Source organism: Astatotilapia calliptera, chromosome 23 (assembly GCF_964374335.1).
Source record: "Astatotilapia calliptera chromosome 23, fAstCal68.1, whole genome shotgun sequence".
In the NCBI taxonomy this organism is placed as follows: Eukaryota; Metazoa; Chordata; class Actinopteri; order Cichliformes; family Cichlidae; genus Astatotilapia; species Astatotilapia calliptera.
In genome coordinates this window covers 3,758,800-3,778,751 of record NC_137443.1, presented here as the reverse complement: position 1 = coordinate 3,778,751, position 19,952 = coordinate 3,758,800, and the positions used below count along the sequence as shown (strand labels likewise).

At 43.5% G+C, this 19,952-nt stretch overlaps 1 protein-coding gene across 4 annotated transcripts in view; it reads left to right on the top strand.

Moving 5' to 3' along the window:
- Positions 1-16,439, top strand: part of tle2b (TLE family member 2, transcriptional corepressor b) — a 73,859-nt gene extending 57,420 nt beyond the window's left edge. For 2 of the 4 annotated variants that reach the window (XM_026160274.2, XM_026160275.2), the window contains exons 8-20: positions 482-498; positions 2,622-2,762; positions 4,610-4,663; positions 8,099-8,266; positions 8,596-8,746; positions 9,343-9,512; positions 9,995-10,071; positions 11,037-11,286; positions 11,589-11,836; positions 12,290-12,437; positions 13,087-13,237; positions 13,401-13,477; positions 15,949-16,439. In XM_026160274.2, coding sequence (XP_026016059.1) covers positions 482-498; positions 2,622-2,762; positions 4,610-4,663; positions 8,099-8,266; positions 8,596-8,746; positions 9,343-9,512; positions 9,995-10,071; positions 11,037-11,286; positions 11,589-11,836; positions 12,290-12,437; positions 13,087-13,237; positions 13,401-13,477; positions 15,949-16,056 — 1,760 coding nt within the window. In that variant the 3' untranslated portion in view covers positions 16,057-16,439. Of the gene's footprint in view, positions 1-61; positions 294-481; positions 499-2,621; positions 2,763-4,609; positions 4,664-8,098; positions 8,267-8,595; positions 8,747-9,342; positions 9,513-9,994; positions 10,072-11,036; positions 11,287-11,588; positions 11,837-12,289; positions 12,438-13,086; positions 13,238-13,400; positions 13,478-15,948 lie in introns of those variants that run through there. The other 2 variants (XM_026160278.2, XM_026160276.2) reach the window with 2 other exon arrangements.
- Positions 16,440-19,952: the final 3,513 nt, after the last annotated feature.

The window sequence follows — 19,952 nt, the reverse complement described above, 5'->3', positions numbered from 1 at the left end:
CTTTCTCATGAATAAACTGAGAGCTAGAAAGAAAAATGGAAGGAATCGGTGAGAACAGAAACAGGGGAAAGATAAAGAGATCACTGTGTTCGTATTGTCACGTTAAGCATCTGTGTAAGAGCTTATGCATGTCTGCAGCTGTGTGTGTTTCTGTTCTTACATATGAGACGAAGAATGAGGGAAAAGATGGTGAGCGTTGATGGCAGCAGGGGAAGACAGCGAGCTTTGTCTGCTTGGAGAAGAGAGAGAGGGAAAGATAGAGAGGATAGAGGAGGCTGGAGTCGGGCACAATAGTGGGTTTGTATCTTTATTAGACAGAAGTCGTCGTAGTTCAGCCTAACCTTGGCTGACTGGGGACTGTTGTTGTTGTTATCGGCACTGACGTCAAACTTTCTCTCTTCTCCCCATTTTCCCTTCTTCATCGCTCTCTTCTTTTTCTCTGCTCGGTTTTCTTTCCTTCCCTTTCTCTGCCCCAACCCAGAGGGAGCGCCCAGCAGGGTGAGTAGTGTTGCATGTGTGTACCTTGATGTAAGTGTTTTGTACGCCCACGTTTCACCGTGTGCACGCGCGTGTGTGACAGTGATAAACTGAGAGAAATGGAGACGCGCCGCAAAGTGGCCTCTAAAAAAGGCAGTGTTTTGCTGGAGCTCAGCCAGGAGTAGCACTGCTCAACACCGGCACAATAGCAGCTCATCACCATCAACCTTGAGCTTCTCAAGGTTTTCCACATTATACTAACGTCTGAGCTCGCTGCATTCGACCGTTATCTGGAGGAGCCTACGAACTGAGTTAATGGACTGTTTCTTTATCAGCGCCACAAATATTCGGGTAATCTACAACATATACAGAACATGAGGAAGGATTATATCTGAGTTAATGTTAAATGCTGCCCAAAATACCCCAAAATAAGAAATGCAAGTAAAACCGCTAAATAGTGGCCGTGAATCGCCAAATATTCCTGAACAGCAGATCCAACAGCGATTAGATGCTTCAGAGTCGAAACTATCCTTAGTTAATATTAAACCTAATGTGCAAAAGTGCCGTCGTCACCATGAAGTGAAATCGCTGCACCAGAAAATCAAAATGCTGTTCACCATGAATGGATGAACAGTTCAAAGGCTTATGGAGTTTCTAGCCTGCAGGAAGTAATGTAATGTTTGAACACATGTTGCTCTAAGAGCAAAAATGATCAGTTTACCAGCCCGGTTCCAAAAAAAGTTGGGCTGTTGTGCAGAATGGAAATAAAAACAGAATGTGTTGATGTCCAAATCTGAAAAAGATGTTTTATTAACAGCAGAACATAGGAAACATGAGTGGATGCATGGTGGACGCAACATGTTTCAAAAACTTTGAGATAAAATGAACCAGATGCCAGAAGATTATTCGACATGAAACAAAAAATATAAGAAGTTTGGGTTAGTTCGTTTGTTCGGGTTTGTGGTTGTTTGACAGTTTTTACATGTACAGTAACTTATTCTGAGTTTCATTGGGCACAATAAGAATAAACCAAAGTGACACAGATGACATTACAGTAGCTGTCTTTTCTTTAAGGTGACATTTCACTACAGCACTGACCTGTTGGAGTTTTTCCATCAGAAGCAGCAAAATTATTTGTATGAAAACTGAAAAAGAAACTAAAGAGAAGAAACTTGAAACTGGGTGGAGGGGAGAATGTGCTGGCAGCGGTGGGGTGTTGTTAAAAATACCAACAAGTCTTTGTTCTAGCTTTATTGTGAAATAAAAATGATTTAGGGCCGCTGCTGACTTTACTTTCCCTCGCTCTTTCTGCAGTGAAAACCTTAGCATAATTTAACTGCGAGCACAATGCCGATTGTTAAGCACCAAGAAAATATTTCTCTCATGAGCGGAGGTTTCTGCTGAACTTAGCCAAGCATTACCGCATTTGGGGAAGAAAGGGAGGAGGAGGAGGATGCATATCAATTGACATTTATCAGAGAGCCCCACGCTGGCAAAAACAAGTTTGAATTTGAAATGGAGGGGGGGGGGAAAAGGGACAGCGAGAGGAAGTGAACAGAAGAGGAGAAAAAAGGCGGAAAAGAATGACACGAGGGAAATTTGCGGAGCTGCACTGAGGTCCATTGTGCAGCCTCTTCTCTCGTGTGTTGTGCTCCTTCCTGCCGTTCCCGTGGGCTCCTTCCTGTGTGACTCACTCGTGTGTTAAACCCTCGCTGTTCTTGTCCTCCCCACGGGGGGACAGAGAATGACAAGTGGCCCTCGCCGAACCTCCGGCCCTTGCCCCAGTCCTAAAACAACACAATGCTTTGATCGGATTTTCAGAGTGCTGAGCACCAGGAAAGGCTTGTAAATATACCTGCACAGCTTTATTGGCCAATAATGAGACTCATATTTTACATGAAGACTGCTGTGTCGAGGGAGAGCAGTAATTAGCTTTATAGGCTGGCCTGTGCGCCGCTATGACCGTGTCTTAACCTGTGCTTGTGTTTTTCTGTGTGTGTTTACTTTGCTGTGTTTGATCATTTGCAAGTGTGACGTGAATCTGCGTGTCATGCCCTGGGCGGTCGTTACCTGTGCTTTTGCTGTGAGGTCGTGTTCACGCGTTCATACTTTTGATTGTGTTCCTGTCTTTTCTTTTCCCCCAGAGTAAGTCGGTGTCATCCACAGACAGCCAGCCAAATGAAGAGCGTCAAGGCCCATCAGGAGGTTACGCCTCCTCGCAGGGAGGAGCTGAGGCCAAGAGAAGGCGCTGTGACGACAAAGAGTCTCTCCCGCCACATTCCTACGTATGTGTTTGTTACCTTCACCAATGTTATTAAGGGTTGGTTCAGTAGTGAAGGACTGAGGGGGCTGCATAGGTGGTGAATCTCAGATCAGATACAGAACTGGATCCAAGTGTTATTTGGGAGGATTCTTTTCCATTCTTTCAGAATTTCTTCACAAAAAGCATATCGACATAAAATTTTAAAAAAATGTATATATAGTCTTGATGTTCTTAAAAAAATTGCAGTGACCCAGATTCAGATGTCCTACACCAGGGGTGTCCAACTCCAGGCCTCAAGAGCCAGTGTCCAGCAACACAGCTGATTTAAATGCTTAAATTACCTCCTCAACATGTCTTGAAGTTCTCCAGATGCCTGGTAATGAACGAATTATTTGATTCAGGCGTGTTGACCCAGGGTGGTATCTTAAACCTGCGGGACACCGGCCCTCGAGGCCTGGAGTTGGACACGGTGTGGACACAATCTCGGACCCAATCCAAGCATGTTGCAGTGGGAATTTTCAACCTTGGTGACAGGAAGTGTGTTATGTGACTTTGTGCTTATAATCTGAGCCTGAAACGATGCCACTGAGAAAAATAAAATGCAGCAGCGGAGGTAACAACCAACGGGAGGAATCATAAAAGTTACATGTAAACTAACAACTTTTGTTCTTTATATCAACCAAAGATGTCTGTCTGATGTGTGGTTGTGTGTGTCTGTATGACATTGCCTATGACATTACGGGCCACCCGGGGGTCGGGGGCCCGTGGCCAATTAGAGTCGTGTTTGGTTTGGATGGGTCCAGTGGGGAAGAGCAAGCAGCCAGAGGCGATGTAATGCCAGAAGAGAGATGGCCAAGGCAGATAGCTGTAATGAATTAGATGGCTGTGTGTTTGCAGTCTGGAGGATTGATTGACACCGGGAGTCTGTCTGTGCAAGACGGCCTCCAGCTAAGTCAGTTTGGCATCAGCAGCAACAGTCCAAATCTTCCCATTAGTTCAGAAAGAGAACAAGCATAGAGAGCTTCCACTTTCTGAATGTTTTTCCTCTCTTTCCGTCTGTCGAGCCGAATTACGCCTCCCATTTCTCTCTGTTTGCCTTTTCCTATTCTATATCTTTCTCTGTCTCTTTACCGCTGTTTCTCAGTTCCTCTTGCTTTTTCGCTCACGCTCCACGCTCTACTTCTTGTTTCCTTTTCATTTTTATTCCATCTGTATTATTTTCTGCCCTTTTTTTCCCCCCTTGAACTTTTTTCTCGTCCCTCCTCACCATCATTTCCACACTCTCTCTCTCGTTTCATCTCTTGCTGTTTTTTTTGTGTGTGTGTTTTTGGTTTTTGTTCCAGGAAGGAGGTTGTAGACATTGTCCTGTTTTGGCTCTGCATAATAAGGCACTGATGTCACTCCACACTGATGTCAATAGGAATATCAGGCCATGATCACATCAAAGCGCTGTTGCCATGGTGACTAAGTGCCATCGTTCTCACCCCAGAAAAAAAAAAGGAGAGAGAGATGGAGAGATGGCTAGACGAAGAGGGGAAAAATGTGCTGTGTGTGTGTGTGCGTATGACTGAGATCAAAAAATCTTTGTACAGGGGGATGTTTGGTGAGAATATATGATATACAATATCTCTGTGTTAAATGTTGCATGGACGGTGGACAGAGATCGAAAGGAAGCAAAGAGCAGCCAGTGATATTGATATATCGATCTGTGTGCGCACTTGTGTGTCTTTATTATTTAACTTCTCCATGTACACACGCAGCATATTGTATCTCTGTGCTGGTGACTGAGGAGGGAAAAAAAGCTGTTTTATCTTAATGGATCTTGAAAAATCATGTTTTCCCCTTTCTTCTATCTTCTTTGCTCCTCAGGACAGCGATGGAGACAAGAGCGAAGACAATCTTGTAGTGGATGTCTCCAATGAGGTGAGACGCCAGTCTTTCTAAATGATTTTGACAGCACCTTGATGTGGCTGTTATCAGCAGGTTTTCATGAACGCATATATGTAAAAGAGGTCGCTTGTAGTGATGAATCCACAGAGAATTGTCACTTGACTCTGCTTTTCCACCTCCACTCTGTGGAGCTTTTTAGAAAATTGTCTGCTAATTTTTTTTCCCTTCATGTTCATCTTCATAGGCTGAATATAAGATGGATATAGATTCTGTGTGTCAATATAGAAGCCAGATAGAGCTGCATTATCTTTAAAGGCCACCAGGGGGCAATAGCTGTGGTCGCAGAAAGATTTATTGTCTGTGGGGAAAACGGCTCTCTGCCGGGACTTTGGCAAACACATTGCTTCTCAGTTTATGGCCTCTATCACTCATTTTGGTTCCCACTGAATAAAACATAAGACCTGCTCATTACCAAATGGCAAACAGCAAAAGTTAGCGGCTGGCTTCTGAATTTAGCGGCTAGAGTCCGAAATCTCTTTCACAAGTTAGCAGTCAAAAGAGCCAGATTCACAGTAATGAAGAAAATATCTTTAATTGGTAATATTAATGAATGCATGGTGGTGGATGACAGTTCATTATACGGGATTTACAGAATTTTTTCTTCACTTTCTTGCCAGTCAAAACTGGTAGAGCGCACACAACGACCAAACTCTGAAAGACCACTGGTTTCTTATTAATAGAAGTTCAGTCTAATTTGTGAGTGACCTATCAGGAAAATACAGACTGAGCTCTGTGCAACAAGTACTTAACATTTGTTAATAGTCAAATCTAATTAAACATCTCAGAGAAATGAAATTTAATTTTTTTTATAATTTTTTATATTTTCTTCAAAATATTTTGCTGTTTAAGAGTCATTGAAAGCATTCTTTATCCAACACAAGCTCTGTGACACAGAGGTGCAGCCACACGTGAATAAAGCATGAGTCCAACATTGGAAGGACCAGTGTTGCTCAGGGAGCCTACTGCCACCTCCTCATAACCCTGCGTTTGTATGTGTGTGTGTGTGTGTGTGTGTGTGTGTGTGTGTGTGTGTGTGTGTGTGTGTGTGTGTATATATATAAACATTAACAGCATAATTGGCCAAGGAATAAGAAAGACTTCATATTATTAATATTAATTTGACTTGATTATTTCATTATTTTTGGTTTGTTTATTATCGTTTGATTAAAATGTTGCACTCCAGTTATTACTTTGTTCAGACTAATAGAGTAATCCTTTTATTTAAAAGTAGTTTTTGTGTTGTAAAACATGTTCACCAAGATATTCATTTTACGTTTTACCTTTGAAACATCAGATTTTTTTTGCATTTTCATAAGAAAAATTTAAAATTTGTCAAAGTCTAAACATCTTTGCATCTCAGTGATTCCTGTTTGCTTGCTTTAAAAAAATATTGTCCATCTGGAGTAACCTTGGTGTGTGTGTTTGTGCATGCGCGCGTGTGTGTGTGTGTGTGTGTGTGTGTGTGTGTGGGGTGCATCTGTGAAATGTAAAACGAGTCAGCAGGTATGTAGCTAGTTCAGCTTTCTGCTGCAGTTTCCTTGTAAATAGGAAGAGCTCCTATGTAAGCTCATTATCAGCTGCCACTGTTTATGCTTTCTTCTCGTGAACCAAGTCTGTACACACACACACACACACACACACACACACACACACACACACACGCGGTACTCACCTATTTCTTCTCATTTACCTCTTCTGTGTACATTTGCATCCTGTAGCTTCTGTTCTTCCATCTCTCCACTTTTCTCTCACTCATTCTTTTCCACTCTTCTTACCCCGCTCCACCTCCTTCTTTCCACCTCCTTCCTCTCATTAGATAACTGCAGTCGGCTTCATTTAATATATGCAAAGCCGTTTATGCCCCTGGAATATTTTAGTTCTTTAAATACTTCACGCAGTGTACCAAAATATGTTTCATCTAAAGCCTTCTGTATTTTGATATTGCACACAAAAGCAGAACCAGCCTCTTGTGTGATTTGGAAACTGGTACAAAAGCATAGAGGAGAAAAAAATTTGACAAAAGTGGATAATGGAAGAAAAAGGGGAGGGAAGTGTGTGTGTGTGTGTGTGTGTGTGTGTGTGTGTGTGTGTGTGTGTGTGTGTGTGTGTGTGTGCTAGAGAGACAACCTACATGCATAGGTTTAAACATACATGTAAGCTTGTGAGTACGTGTTTGCCTGCAATTAGCAGATGAATATGTGTGTGTCTGTGGCTTGGAGTAGAGGATGTTATTTGTGTGCGTGTGCGTGTGTGTGTATAAGCACTAAAACGTCTGTGCTGATCACTGTGACCCAGAGAGAAGTGCTGACACCAGCACTTTGCTCTGGGGGAGGCAATGCTGGCTCAACAGCGGCTCCAGCCAGTGATGAAAGCATCCGTAACAGCAACATTATCTCCAGGTCCACACACTACTGCATCAGCAACACCGACAACCTCTGCTGCTTCATGTGGTGTTTCCTGAGCTCTCTCTCCCTTTATAATCCAAATAAACTCAGTGACAACAGAGTTGCTGTTGGCTTCATTAGGCTACTTAAAAATGAGAAGTAAGTTAAGTGCAGATGAGGATCTGCTATCTCAGGAAAACACACATTTGTCTTTTAGAAGTAATGGTAACTGTAGTAATTAAATAAAACTTGAAATAAAGGTCAAGACAAAGCTTGAAGCTGTCACTAAGAGCGACAGCGTTAATGAAGCCCCAGGTACCCCAGCAAAAATATTTTACTGGCACTATTGTTGGCCTGCTGTCAATAAGCATCCTGTCATCTGTGCTACTTATCATCTTTTAGCATTATTAATTGTTAAGTACTAAGAAGTTGATCCTGGAATTGACTTGGTTAAAGATTGCTCTGTTCTTCCAGTCTGTTCGGTCCCGGTACGGTTCTGGAGTGACAGAAGTTCGGGAGATTTTTGTTTGTTTGTTCGATTTTTCCTTTTCTTTTTTCCTGACGGCCTTTTGGCTGACCAACTGATCTCCAGGGCTGTGTGCATAAGGCCTCAGCTCGCCTCTTTGGTTAACGATGTGCACTTCTGATTCACTGAGATGTTTCACTGTCAAAAAGAAAGGCTTAAAATTCAACGTAATTTTTAAAGATAAACCACCCAGCCGACCCCTCGGAGTATCTTTTAATGCAACTATGACACTCAACTATCATTCAGAGCACTTTTTCACACGTGCACGTTGGCTTCAAAAAGACATGTATACATATATTGGTAAAATTGTTATAGAAGAACTGCAGAAATGAGGACGAAGGTCACATCCTGAAAGACAATATGCCACAGTGGAAGAATGCAGCGCTTTGAAGATCAGGATAGAAAGAGAACAAAGAAAGCATTGTGCGATCAGAAATAAGATCTCTTTTATACTCATGTAGAACATTAAATATTTTCTCACCTCTCTTTGTCGCTCAGGAGCCTAACTCTCCCGCAGGCAGCCCTCCTCACTCACCCCATGGGAATGGGTTAGACCGGGCCCCCACTCTGAGGAAAGAGCTTCCAGGGTCCTCGAGCACAGGAGAGGCACCGTCCACGCCAAACCCCCGCAGCCCAACCACAGGCAAAGCCAAGGACCCTGGACAGGTAAGATAAACCGTTGCTATAAAAATCCCTACTTTGCTTACAAAGCACTGTAATTTTTAACATTTCCAGTAGAAAATCTCTTCACTTTTTACCCTTAGGCCATTCATTGCTGGCGTATATTACGCTATCATATAGTTTTGCTCTGGGGTTATAAAAAAGCTCACACATTACTTATTTATGCACACTAAATGGCTCTGATACAAAACAAAAGTTTTGGTTTTTTTTCACACCGAGAATGTTTAAGCAGTGTCATTCTGGAGGTTACTGCGACAGATCGGCCATGTTCCTTTTTTCCCCACTTTCTTTTTTATTGTTTGACATCTCTGCAGATGGATAAGTCCCAGTCCCCGTTGTCTAAGTCTGGCACCCCGTCCCCATCCCACCGTGAGGCCCTTACCCCAGGAACACCAGGAGCTCCTGGTCCCAGCACCTCCTGCCTTCGCCTAGTCAGCAAAGCAGCAACCAGTGCAGATCCCCTTGGTGAGACTCTCCTGACTGACTGACAAGCCTGCTGTAATTTAAATCTAAAATAACTGGTTATTATAATTTCACTGTAGATAAAGGCCCTCTCTGTTACTAAGCTATGGTGACACTGTTTTTTAGTATTTGTAAATTGTACAGATCATCACAGTACCACTGCCCTTGACTTTCAAACTGAGCTGCTTTACTGCAGGTCTTTTTCATACAACCAATTGGGTCAAATCAATCTTTTAATTCAGGCTTTGTACCCAGCTGACCTCTGCCCTTCATGCATTTTAACCTCTTATCCCACTTTTTTCATTTCCACATTTGTTTATACTTATATACTGAATAATCTTGCTTACTCTACGGTTTTGTTGCAAATTTGCTTAATATGATCAAAGCAAAGTTGATATACTTAATAATGTGGATGCAGTGTGGATTTGAGCGCTTCTTGGTCTGGTGTCAAACTCGGTGTATAAACAAAGTTTAGTGTAAAGAAACATTTTCCATTCTTCTCAGTCCCTCTGTGACTGTGTCTGTGCTTGTATACTGTGCATTGTTCTTCCCTTCATCCCATCCTTCAATTCCTCCTTCCTCTTTCCCTCCCTCCCTAGCTCTCCGCAGTCCCATGTCTGTGCCCCCCGGTTCATACCCGGCTCATTTTGGCGTGGTGTCCCACGCAGGACTGAATGGGGAGCTGGCCAGCCCAGGAGGCTTCGGAGGGGCTCTGACTCTCTCCCCGCAAATCAGCGCCGCGGCCAGCGCGTACTCCAGAAGCCCCATGGTGTGTAAAGGCCAAATTTATCTTCTCTGTCAAGCTCTGATTTATTGTTCAGATGCAAACTTTTGACTTTTGTAGCACTGTTCAAAAACTTGATGAATCTCTTCTGCGCCATCAACTGCATTCGTTATATACTCGAAGCCGTCACATTTACATCCTCAAATTCACTTTCATATAGTGCTACAGTCATAGAGAAGAGAAACTTTACTACAAAGAGTCTTGCCTTGATGGATTGCATCTATGTTACATATCAGGAAACGTGGGTGAACAAGAAGGAGCTGAAAGAGTCCAGTTAAAGTCTGATGTAGAAGAATAAATTCGTCCCTTCTAATCGCTTTACATTGCAACTATTTTTATTTATTTGGAAAATAGATTCTACTGGATAACTTCTTGCACCTTTGGATGATAATTGGAAATCATTCTGAATCTTTAAAGTAGCCTTTGCCAGTCTGTCACTTTTTTGTTCACGCTTTACTTTCCACCAGGTGGCGTATGACTCTCGGTCTCACCTAAGGGCCCCGGGGCTGCCCTCCTCTCTCCCTGGTTCCTCTGGTGGCAAGCCGTAAGTCAGAGCTTCTATCGCGCACTAAAACAAGCCCAGATTAGACGATGCTCAAGCGTGAAGAGAGATAAAATATAATGATTCAATGTGCTGCAAATTTTATCTGAAGCTGAGTCTTTTTCTGTTTTGCAATTAAAACCATCTACAGTTTTGAGGCACGTGTAATAGCATTAGTATTGTATTTATTTTGCATGGATGTGCTGTATAATTGAATGAAGCAGTTACATTTTTAATCTTATTTTTAGCTGATGGTGCTTATAGAACAGCAGAAAAGGACAACGACACAACAGGAACATACTTCAAATATTAGCTCAGTGATAACCCACAAATATTTGCCTTGGATGGGAATCAGGATGAACTGTAGCTGCTCCTCTTTGTGTTTTTAAAAGAAAATAGAGAGCATTTCAAAGATGTCCATGAACCTTTTTTGATGTCTGAAATGCTGGTGTGATTTTTAAATGTCCCGGCACCTACTCAGACAAATTTGCAGACTGAGGAATTGTGTTGTTTTTGTCATTCATTGCAGAGTGGCAATTCATTCTTGCGGCGCTAATTTGAAATCATAAAGCAGCCTCGGCTTCCAACCGCTACAGTATCGATCAGCCATTAGCAAAGCCACGCTGACTCTGCCCTGTAATATAATCTGCCATTATGCATTCCTGCCCGTAGCTACGGTGAGCCCAGTAATTGCCAGAGTTCGGGGAAATACTGCTGGAGTTTCAAGGCTATTATGGTGTTGTCACACGTCACACTGCCCACTGACATATTTGTGGTCATTAATGAGTTGTGTGTATTTACCCCTAGCACTCTGCTTTTACTTGCTCGCTAACTGATTGATTGATTTTCATCTTCTCTCTCTTGTCTTCATAGCACCTAGGAGTCCAATTTTAGTTTGTTTTTTAGCTGTTGCTCTTTCTGCCTGACTGTATTGATTTATTTTCCCTCCTCTCTCTATCTCTTCTCAGCGCCTATTCGTTCCACGTGAGCGCGGACGGCCAGATGCAGCCCGTGCCCTTTCCTCCCGACGCTCTGCTGGGTCCGGGAATCCCTCGTCACGCCCGTCAGATCCACACCCTGAGCCACGGAGAGGTGGTGTGTGCCGTCACCATCAGCACCTCAACTCGTCACGTGTACACCGGAGGGAAGGGCTGCGTCAAGGTGTGGGACATCAGCCAACCAGGAAGCAAGAACCCCATGGCCCAGCTGGACTGTCTGGTGAGACGTGAAAGAAAATGAGGCACACACAAGTATTAAAAAATTGAGAAGAGTACTCTCGTAACCACTCGCACGTGAATCCATGAAAACCAGTGCATGCATCCACAGAGCAGATTTGTTTTTACTGACCATGTCGTGTTTCCTCTTCCACTTTGGTAACAGACATTAAAACGTCCACATTAATTTCCTGAATGTCCCTAGTGTTGCCATCTGTCCTGTAAAGCCTCACGCACTTTCCCCCCCCTCCTTGATCAAGTTACAACAGCCGTAATCTGACTGGTTTCTTTATCTTGTCAAATCAGAACAGGGATAACTACATCCGCTCCTGTAAAATCCTCCCAGACGGACGAACCTTGATTGTTGGAGGAGAGGCCAGCACGTTGTCAATCTGGGATTTGGCCACGCCAACTCCCCGCATCAAGGCGGAGCTGACGTCGTCCGCTCCCGCCTGCTACGCTCTGGCCATCTCCCCTGACAACAAGGTCTGCTTTTCCTGCTGCAGCGACGGCAACATCGTCGTCTGGGACCTTCACAACCAGACGCTCGTCAGGTAAGAAGGACCTCTGCAGGTAGACTGTAGTGAGACGAGAGCAGAAAGAGAAAGGTGAGAAAAAGAAGGTAGAATATTTCAGATGGAGGAAGGGAAGATAAAATATGTAAGAAGAGAAAGCGAGTGAGAAATTGTTGCAGTCTGTGGCTTCTTTAACTAACACCAAGGTCAGGTGCAAACAAAAGGGATAATCTAGCCATAGGGGATGTGAAGAGGATAAAACAGCTCTGTTTTAGCAAAGCTGGGCTTAAATAAAAAGGAAATGAGATGCGGAACACTGTCGGTTCTACGGGGAGGCAAGAATTAAAACATATTTAATCTGACACCTCTACCAGGAAAGAAGCAGAGAAACAACAGGGAGGCAGAGTCCGCTTTGCTTGTGTATTCAAAGGGCTTCCAGTTCGGTTCTTAGACCCTCTTTTGTGCGTGTTTGCGTGGTCGTTGTCCCGGCAGGCAGTTCCAGGGCCACACGGACGGAGCGAGCTGCATCGATATCTCCAACGACGGCACCAAGCTGTGGACGGGAGGGCTGGACAACACAGTCCGCTGCTGGGACCTCCGAGAGGGACGCCAGCTGCAGCAACACGATTTCACTTCACAGGTGTGCGCGCACACACACAGACACACACAGACACACACACAGTAATCATATTCTGCTCACGCTTTTTAACATGTTGATACAGGTACAGCACTTAAATGGTAATAGATCCCTAATATTGCATCTGTAATAAGATTCACCTCAATAAGGGATCGTGCACAGTAAATACAACAATAATCTACACACACACACACATTTTGTCTCTCATTCACTATTCACTGTGACGACAGGACTACAGCTGACCACTGGTGTCAAATGAGTTTCGATCCACAGTATAATGACTTTCTCTGTCTGCCATCTGAGGTCTGTTTAGTTCACTCTATATTTAGCTCGTTTATATCACTCCACTCTTTCATTTTTCCTTTTCCCTACTTTCCACCTCTGATCTTTTGTTGTCCCATCATCTTTCTCTTCTCTTTAATATCCTCCGATCCCTAATTTTAAGTTCTTTTATCTGTCCTCCCTACTTCCTTCCTTTGTTCTCTTCTAATCAACCTTATCTTCTTTCCCGCCCCTCATGTTGTTTTTCTTTTCACTTTTTTAAAAATAACTTCTGCGCCCTTGCTGTTGTCGCTTCTAATCCTTCTGTGTTGCCCCTCATTTTGCTTTCTGCTTTGCTTTATTCATCTTCTTTCTCCCTCTTTGTCTCCAGATCTTCTCTCTGGGCTACTGTCCGACAGGCGAGTGGTTGGCTGTGGGAATGGAGAGCAGTAACGTGGAAGTCCTCCATGTCTCCAAACCGGACAAATATCAGCTGCACCTGCACGAGAGCTGCGTTCTCTCCCTCAAGTTCGCCTACTGCGGTACAAACACAAGCACTTTATTCCGTTCCTAAATCGATTGAATTCCAGCCACTGACCGACATGTGTCCGTCTTCTCCACGCTCTTGCTTTGTAGTTTGTTTTTCCCCTTTAGTTACTCCTTTCTCGTTGATTAACATGTGTTACTGTTGCTTTGTTGTTTCAGGGAAGTGGTTTGTGAGTACAGGAAAAGACAATCTGTTGAATGCATGGAGGACACCTTATGGAGCTAGTATTTTCCAGGTGAGAGATAAGCACCGATGACTGGCTCTGATGACGTGTGTGTGTGTGTGTGTGTGTGTGTGTGTGTGTGTGTGTGTGTGTGTGTGTGTGTGTGTGTGTGTGTGTGTGTGTGTGTGTGTGTGTGTGTGTGTGTGTGTGTGATATGTCTTTTGTCAGTGTGCCATAGGGAGAGAGTCTCTGCAACACAGAGCCTTTAAGGCAAAAGAGAGAGAGATGACAGGGTTCAAAGGGAGAGAGCGTGATAAACCTCTATTTTTTTTTCACTTTCAGATTTGTTGATCCAAGGTGACTTGTGGAGATTTATCAGATGGTGCAGACTGACGCGCACACACAAACACACACAGTGAATCAAAACACGACAAACACCATCTTTCCATTTCGTTCAGTTGCTTCGTTGGAGGAAATGTTGAAACATGAATATGCAGAGAATATTTTTAGCTGAGCGAGTACATCTGGGTGTGAATGAAACTCGAGAGACGAAGGCACATTTAAGCTGAGCAGTGTGTGTGTGTGTGTGTGTGTGTGTGTAAAACAGTGTGGTTGTCATATTTCTGTAAGCTACAGTGGGCAGCAGGGTTGGCGGCTCCCGTCTTTCCCCGTGGACTGAAAGGAGAATACTGGCTATCTTGCTTTGTTATCCAAATGCCAAATGTTCCTCCTGCCAAACAGCTCCCTCCTGTCACTGTGTTAAACAGAGCTGCTCTCTCTCTCTCGCTCCTCTTCATCGCTGTCCTCCTTGCCTCTTTTCAAAGCGCCGTTTCGCTCTTGTCTTATTTTTCCTCTCTGTTTGTTGTTGTCCTCCCTCCCTCTGCTCATTTTTATCTTTTCCTCCAAATCTGCCTGGATCTACTTTCTTCTTTGACCTTGTCCTTTTTATTACTGTCCTTTGCTTTCATCGCCTTCCTTTATTTTATTTCCTGTTTCCGCCCTCTTTCTCCTCATGCTCGCTTTCATTCACGTCCTTTAGCTGGTGTGTGGCATCACTCTCTTTGTTTGCTTTCTCTCAAGGGAAACTGGAAAAGGACAAAGGTCATAAAGAGTACAATCCAATCACGATATGCAGACTGAAAGAAAACAGATGGAACAGTCCGATGAGTCTCGAGTTCAGAAAGTTTAATGAGGGCGACTTTTGTGCAGTACAAAAAGTTGTTCTCTTAAATCAGTGAGATTAGAGAAGCGACTATTTGCAGTGCACAGGGAGAACACAGGCATCCACTTGTTTCACTGTCCAGCCGGTATTCACACCATGAAGGTTTCCCCTCTTCCTTTTTTCAGCTTTTATTGAGCTGTTTTTCGCACCGAAATGCCAAACATGCTCTCATCCTTTCAGCGGTATTGGCTCAACAAAACAAGCTGTGTTATCATTCTGAAATGTTGCTTTTTATAAATGTTCATTCTCCTTGCTATAAATTTTAAATATGACAGTTAAATGGCACATTAGCTGAAAATCTGTGCTGCCAGGTACATGCCACCGTGTTCACGTCACATGGTAGCATGCAGCTTCACATTTTCAATCACAAAGATGTTTTTTTATATACAAGTTCTTAAATAATGATACTTATTTTTAGCTCGTTCACTTCGTAACTAATGTGTTACCGAACATTTTAGGCTAAAAGATGAATCAAATAAACCCTGTGACTCTTTTTCCAGAAAGCAGACAGTGTGAAAAAGACAAAAGTCACAGACATCCAAAAAGTAAATCAGAGTTTTAAGTTTCTCTGGGTTTTTCAATGTCTTCTTTACTTTTCTCATCTTTAAACTCATCCTTTAACCTGTCACTGCCCCCCCTCCTGCTATCTTGTTATAGTTTGAGGATTCCTGTGTGAAATGGCCTCTCACCAGTGCCCTGATGATTGACAGCCCCGCTGAGCTTGTAGCGAGGAAAGGAGGAGAGGGCAGAGAAGTTTAGAGAGGGAGAGGAGGAGTCGACACGAGAGCTGGGGCCTGAGTGAAAGGGGAGCCTAAGAGGATAGAGAGCGGTGGTGGAGGAGGAGGAGAGTCTGGGAGGAAAGGGAGGAAGATAAATGATGATGGAACAGTAGGGGGGAAAGGAGGTGAAAGGGGGAGGTGGGGTTTAGAAGTAGCTTTAGATCATCTAAAGCCAGGTGCCCAGGTCTGGCTTTGGGATACAGGGGGGGAAAAGAGAGCGAATAAAAGGGAAGGATTGTGCATTTTTCCAGTTGAGGCTACCAGGCTTATGCTGCTTAAAACCTGGAGTTAATGTGGCAGTGTCTCACACTGGAGCAGACGAATGAGTCAGCATCCTGGAGCTGTGGAGTTGTCTGTTTGGAAATAATTGCCGACTGTTTTGAAATGCAAATATGTCTTGTATGATTGAGTATTAAATGATGAGTCACATCTTTTCTAACATCTCTTTGTGTTCCTTTCTCTCCATCTGTCTTCATCCATTTATCATCACATCCCTCTTGCTTTCTCTCTCACCCCACCCCCCACCTCTCGAACACTCCCAGTCCAAGGAGTCTTCATCAGTGCTGAGCTGTGACGTCTCCCCAGACGACAAGTACATAGTAACTGGCTCTGGGGACAAGAAGGCCACGGTGTACGAGGTGGTGTACTGAGGGCCGGGACAAGATGGGAAGAGACAAGGTGGAGATTTTAGGGGCGGGACACTCTGCCAACCACTCCTGATCCTCATTACATCAGCAACAGCAGCACCTCCGTCTCAGTCGTCTTGAGTCCTCCTGACTCTTACCCCCAAAACATCACTCCCCCCCCTCTCTTTTTTTTTTGCTGTGATATAAGCTACTGTGGAAGCTCCCAAATGCCATCTCCCCTCCTCCCCCTTCCACTTTTAGCCCAAGGATGAGGCATGATAGCAGAGAGAGAGAGGCAGAATGGGGAGCAGCAAGATAAGAAGGACAAAGGAAAAGGGCGGTGGAGCATAAAGATAAAGTTTGGAGGAGAAAGAGGGAAAGATGAGGAGAAGAGAAAGAGTGAGTGCGGAAGGAAGAAATGAAAGGGAGGAAGAGGACGATGAGAAGGAGGAGGAGGGAGGCAGGGTAATTAGGGCTGTTTCCTGATTAAGAGCTCAGTGGAAGGGAGGCCCCCAGAGGAGGTGCGGAGCGGCACTGTGGGAGCGCCAGCCAGGAGCACTGATACCACACAATCGATTCATTAGCCAGACAGTGGAAGCCTTAATGAGGCTGACGCCGCAGCTCGATCTCCCCAGCGAGAGGTGTCAGGAGCTGGGGAATGATGACGCTCCGAGACGGAAGGGGGCTGCTTCAGATATCCACATACACTGACGTGAAACATAGACCTGCTAATACACACACACGCGCGCGGCATCAGGCTAGAATACACACACACTCGCTTCCACCCCCTTGAGGTACTCGTATGAAGAGAGAAACACACACAACACATAGAGCACCCAATTAAACATTCACCGCAGCGCTCCCCGTCTCACTGCTAATATCTATTTTATTTTGGTCTGACAAAGGCAGCGTCTAATGAGCAGCGGAGTCAATGGGATTCTCCCAGGGCCCAGAGACACAAACAGAGAACATCAGCCGAGCTGTTCATTCTAATTCCTCTGGATTGTTCTCCTGACACCGGGCGCTGCACTCACTCTCATTAAAGGCACTGTCAGCTAGATGAAGTAGCAGCACGCCAGCTTCACTGTAAGGCAGACGAGGGGGCAAATTAACACCACACGTTTACGCTATCATCAGCAGCCAACTAAGCAGCGACTAATCCGATTCCTTTCAAATTTTATGCAACTAGTTGCTGTTTTCATTTACAGACGAGATTACATGTTTATCAGAGTCATTATCTCCATCTCTGCCTGCCTGCTTACGTGCTAGTGTTCAAGTGCTCGGGCTAATTCTTGTTTCATAAGCTATTGATTTCTATTAACTGAGATGCTAAACACCTTAAAGAATTTTTTACATTTTCACTTGCTCACTGAGATTACGATTAGAAGATTTATGCCACTCTCATGTCTGTAAATTCGCCGCAAGCAGCCTTCCAATGTAGCTTGGCCAACAGACAGAAAACAGGTGCCCAAAAGAGCATTTTACTCTTTTAAGGGCGTACAAATCGGTTTTTATTGACAACATTTGATGCACTACACTAGCTGGCTTAAACACCTTACCGCTGTCAACTGCATGCTGAAGTTTCAGTGCAGCCAGAATAAAAATAGTTGAAATTACTTGTGTCAATATGTCACAAACAATGCAATCAGTATCGTCCATGAGTTCAGCTTCTTTTGGCCCGTTTATGCCAGACCGGTCGCCTTGCATGCAAACAGCTCCATACCACCGTGTAGGGGAGAGCAGCGTGTCGTGATTTATGAGCTGAATCATCATCACTATGCAAACACATTTTAATGACAGCTAAATCACTGTGATTTTTACTTTCCACTAATTAGTTAGAAACACAACTTTCAGCCTTTCTTATATTTTAAAATTGGGGTTTTTGGAGACCTGGGATTTTGGGTCAGCTTCTGTTGTGTGTTCAGGCTATAAATAAAACAGACGTGACAGTCAACACAAAAGGGTTCAGACATTTTTCAAAGTGCCTGTTTGTTAATTTAACACAAATCGCTAAACTTACAGGACAGAAACTACATATCAATCCTGTCAGGGTAGTATTGATCCAGTACCAATAGCAGCATTGGTATCGTTACTATGGCAACATTCAGAAAATAAAATAAATGCATAAATCAGAGTTGTTTTTTTTTCCAGAAAGCCTGATGTTTTCAAACTGTTGCAACATCTCCCTCTCTGTAGTGTGTGACTCTCCAAGCTTCTGTTACCAATATGTGCTTAAACCAGTGGTTAAAAACCAGCACAGGCGTAAAGTCAGTGAGCATAAATATGTCCTTACAAGCTGGAGACAGGTGCTTTTGGTGAATTTGGTTTGCATGCCATCAATAAAGTTTGGCCAGGTGCTTCCTCAGATTGGATGCGTTACCGTGGCCACCTTCACATTTAGCACCACAAATGTCACAGAGGGCGTCGTCTGCATATATCACATCAGATCGCTCAAACGCTGCTGAAGTCGAGGTTAATACTTTCTCCACTTTTCTGTTTGTGGGCTAAGCTTACTTGCGTATTAGTGGCCCTGACTAATAGCAGGCTAGTAAAACGATGATTCTCCCTGTTTTTCTTCTGTGGCTACACTGAGTATTAATCTATTCTGAAGTATTCTAGCACGTTGTACGGCTTTTACTTGGCTTTTTGTGGATAAACGCATGAGCATTGGAGATGCTGGTAAGGAGTTTTTAGGGGTTTTTCTTTACATTTCAGACAGAGTCAGGCTACCCGTTCTCGTTTCTGTGTACTAAGCTATCAGGCCTTGTAATTATTGTACAGACATGAGAGTACTATCAGTCTTTCTAATTCTTGTTATGACAGCAAATAAGAAAAATATCAAGCTACTTCTTTAAATATAATCCTTACTTTTGATTCCTACTTGTATCATATTCCAAACTGGCAGGCAAACTGTATATCGGAGCTCTCTGCTTCTGTAGAACATGCATCACCAATGTTTAGACTAAAAAGGCACATTTCAAGATTTTCTTTGATTACTCGTTAATTTCTGAATTTTTTTTTTTAATAGTGATTGCTTGTCTTATGTAATGATGTGTTTATGTATTGGGGTTGCCTATGATTATGGGGAGGAATGCACTCACACATGGAGACAGAATATCAAGAGGAACACAGGTGGGACTACTTTTTTGTCTTCTTTTTTAAATCAGGGTACCTTTTATCCTTGGTAATGGTGATGGGCAGAGGGTGTACAACATCAGCAATCCAGTGTAAAGAAAAAAAAGAGCTCCTCTGTCCACTCCTTGTTTTTATTATCCCCCTTTTTTTCCAAAGTGGTAGTGCGTGTATTTTAGTCTGTTTTCAGTCCTTACTGTGTAGTAATAAGCCGTTTCTGTTGAGTCTGTGGACCGTGTACAACAGGCGTTGGCTGCGACATGAAAATATAGATTTAGCCATTGATTGATCAATCGAGGTTCCACTTTTTATTGCATGTTTGTTGCATTAAAGCTCCACTGCTGGTAGAACAAAATCAATCTGGTTTCGTTCGGTAAATACAGCGAACGGTCTCACAGCCGCAGTTTTACACAAGAAAATCTTAGCGTGACAGTATGCAATCTAGCTCATCTGTATAAAATGTCAGCAGGACTCTTCCATGCTTCTTGCTGCAGCACTAATGCAGAATAGGAGATTTACGAGAGACTTCTGAGATGGCTTGTGTACCAGCCAGGAGTCAGAGATAATCTGTACAGTTTAATGCCTTTGCCTGCCTGTTTCCCTTTCTGCCTGACAGCCACAGGCAAATCTAAACAATATTCTCATACACAAGCTTGTAATCTACTCAAAATGATGCTGTATAATGGCTATGCATTTGGTGGTATAGCATAAATATTTGGGACATTGTATTTGATACTTTTCTTTAACAGTAGGTAACACGTCTCCCCTGCTTGTGCTTCTCTGTTCCA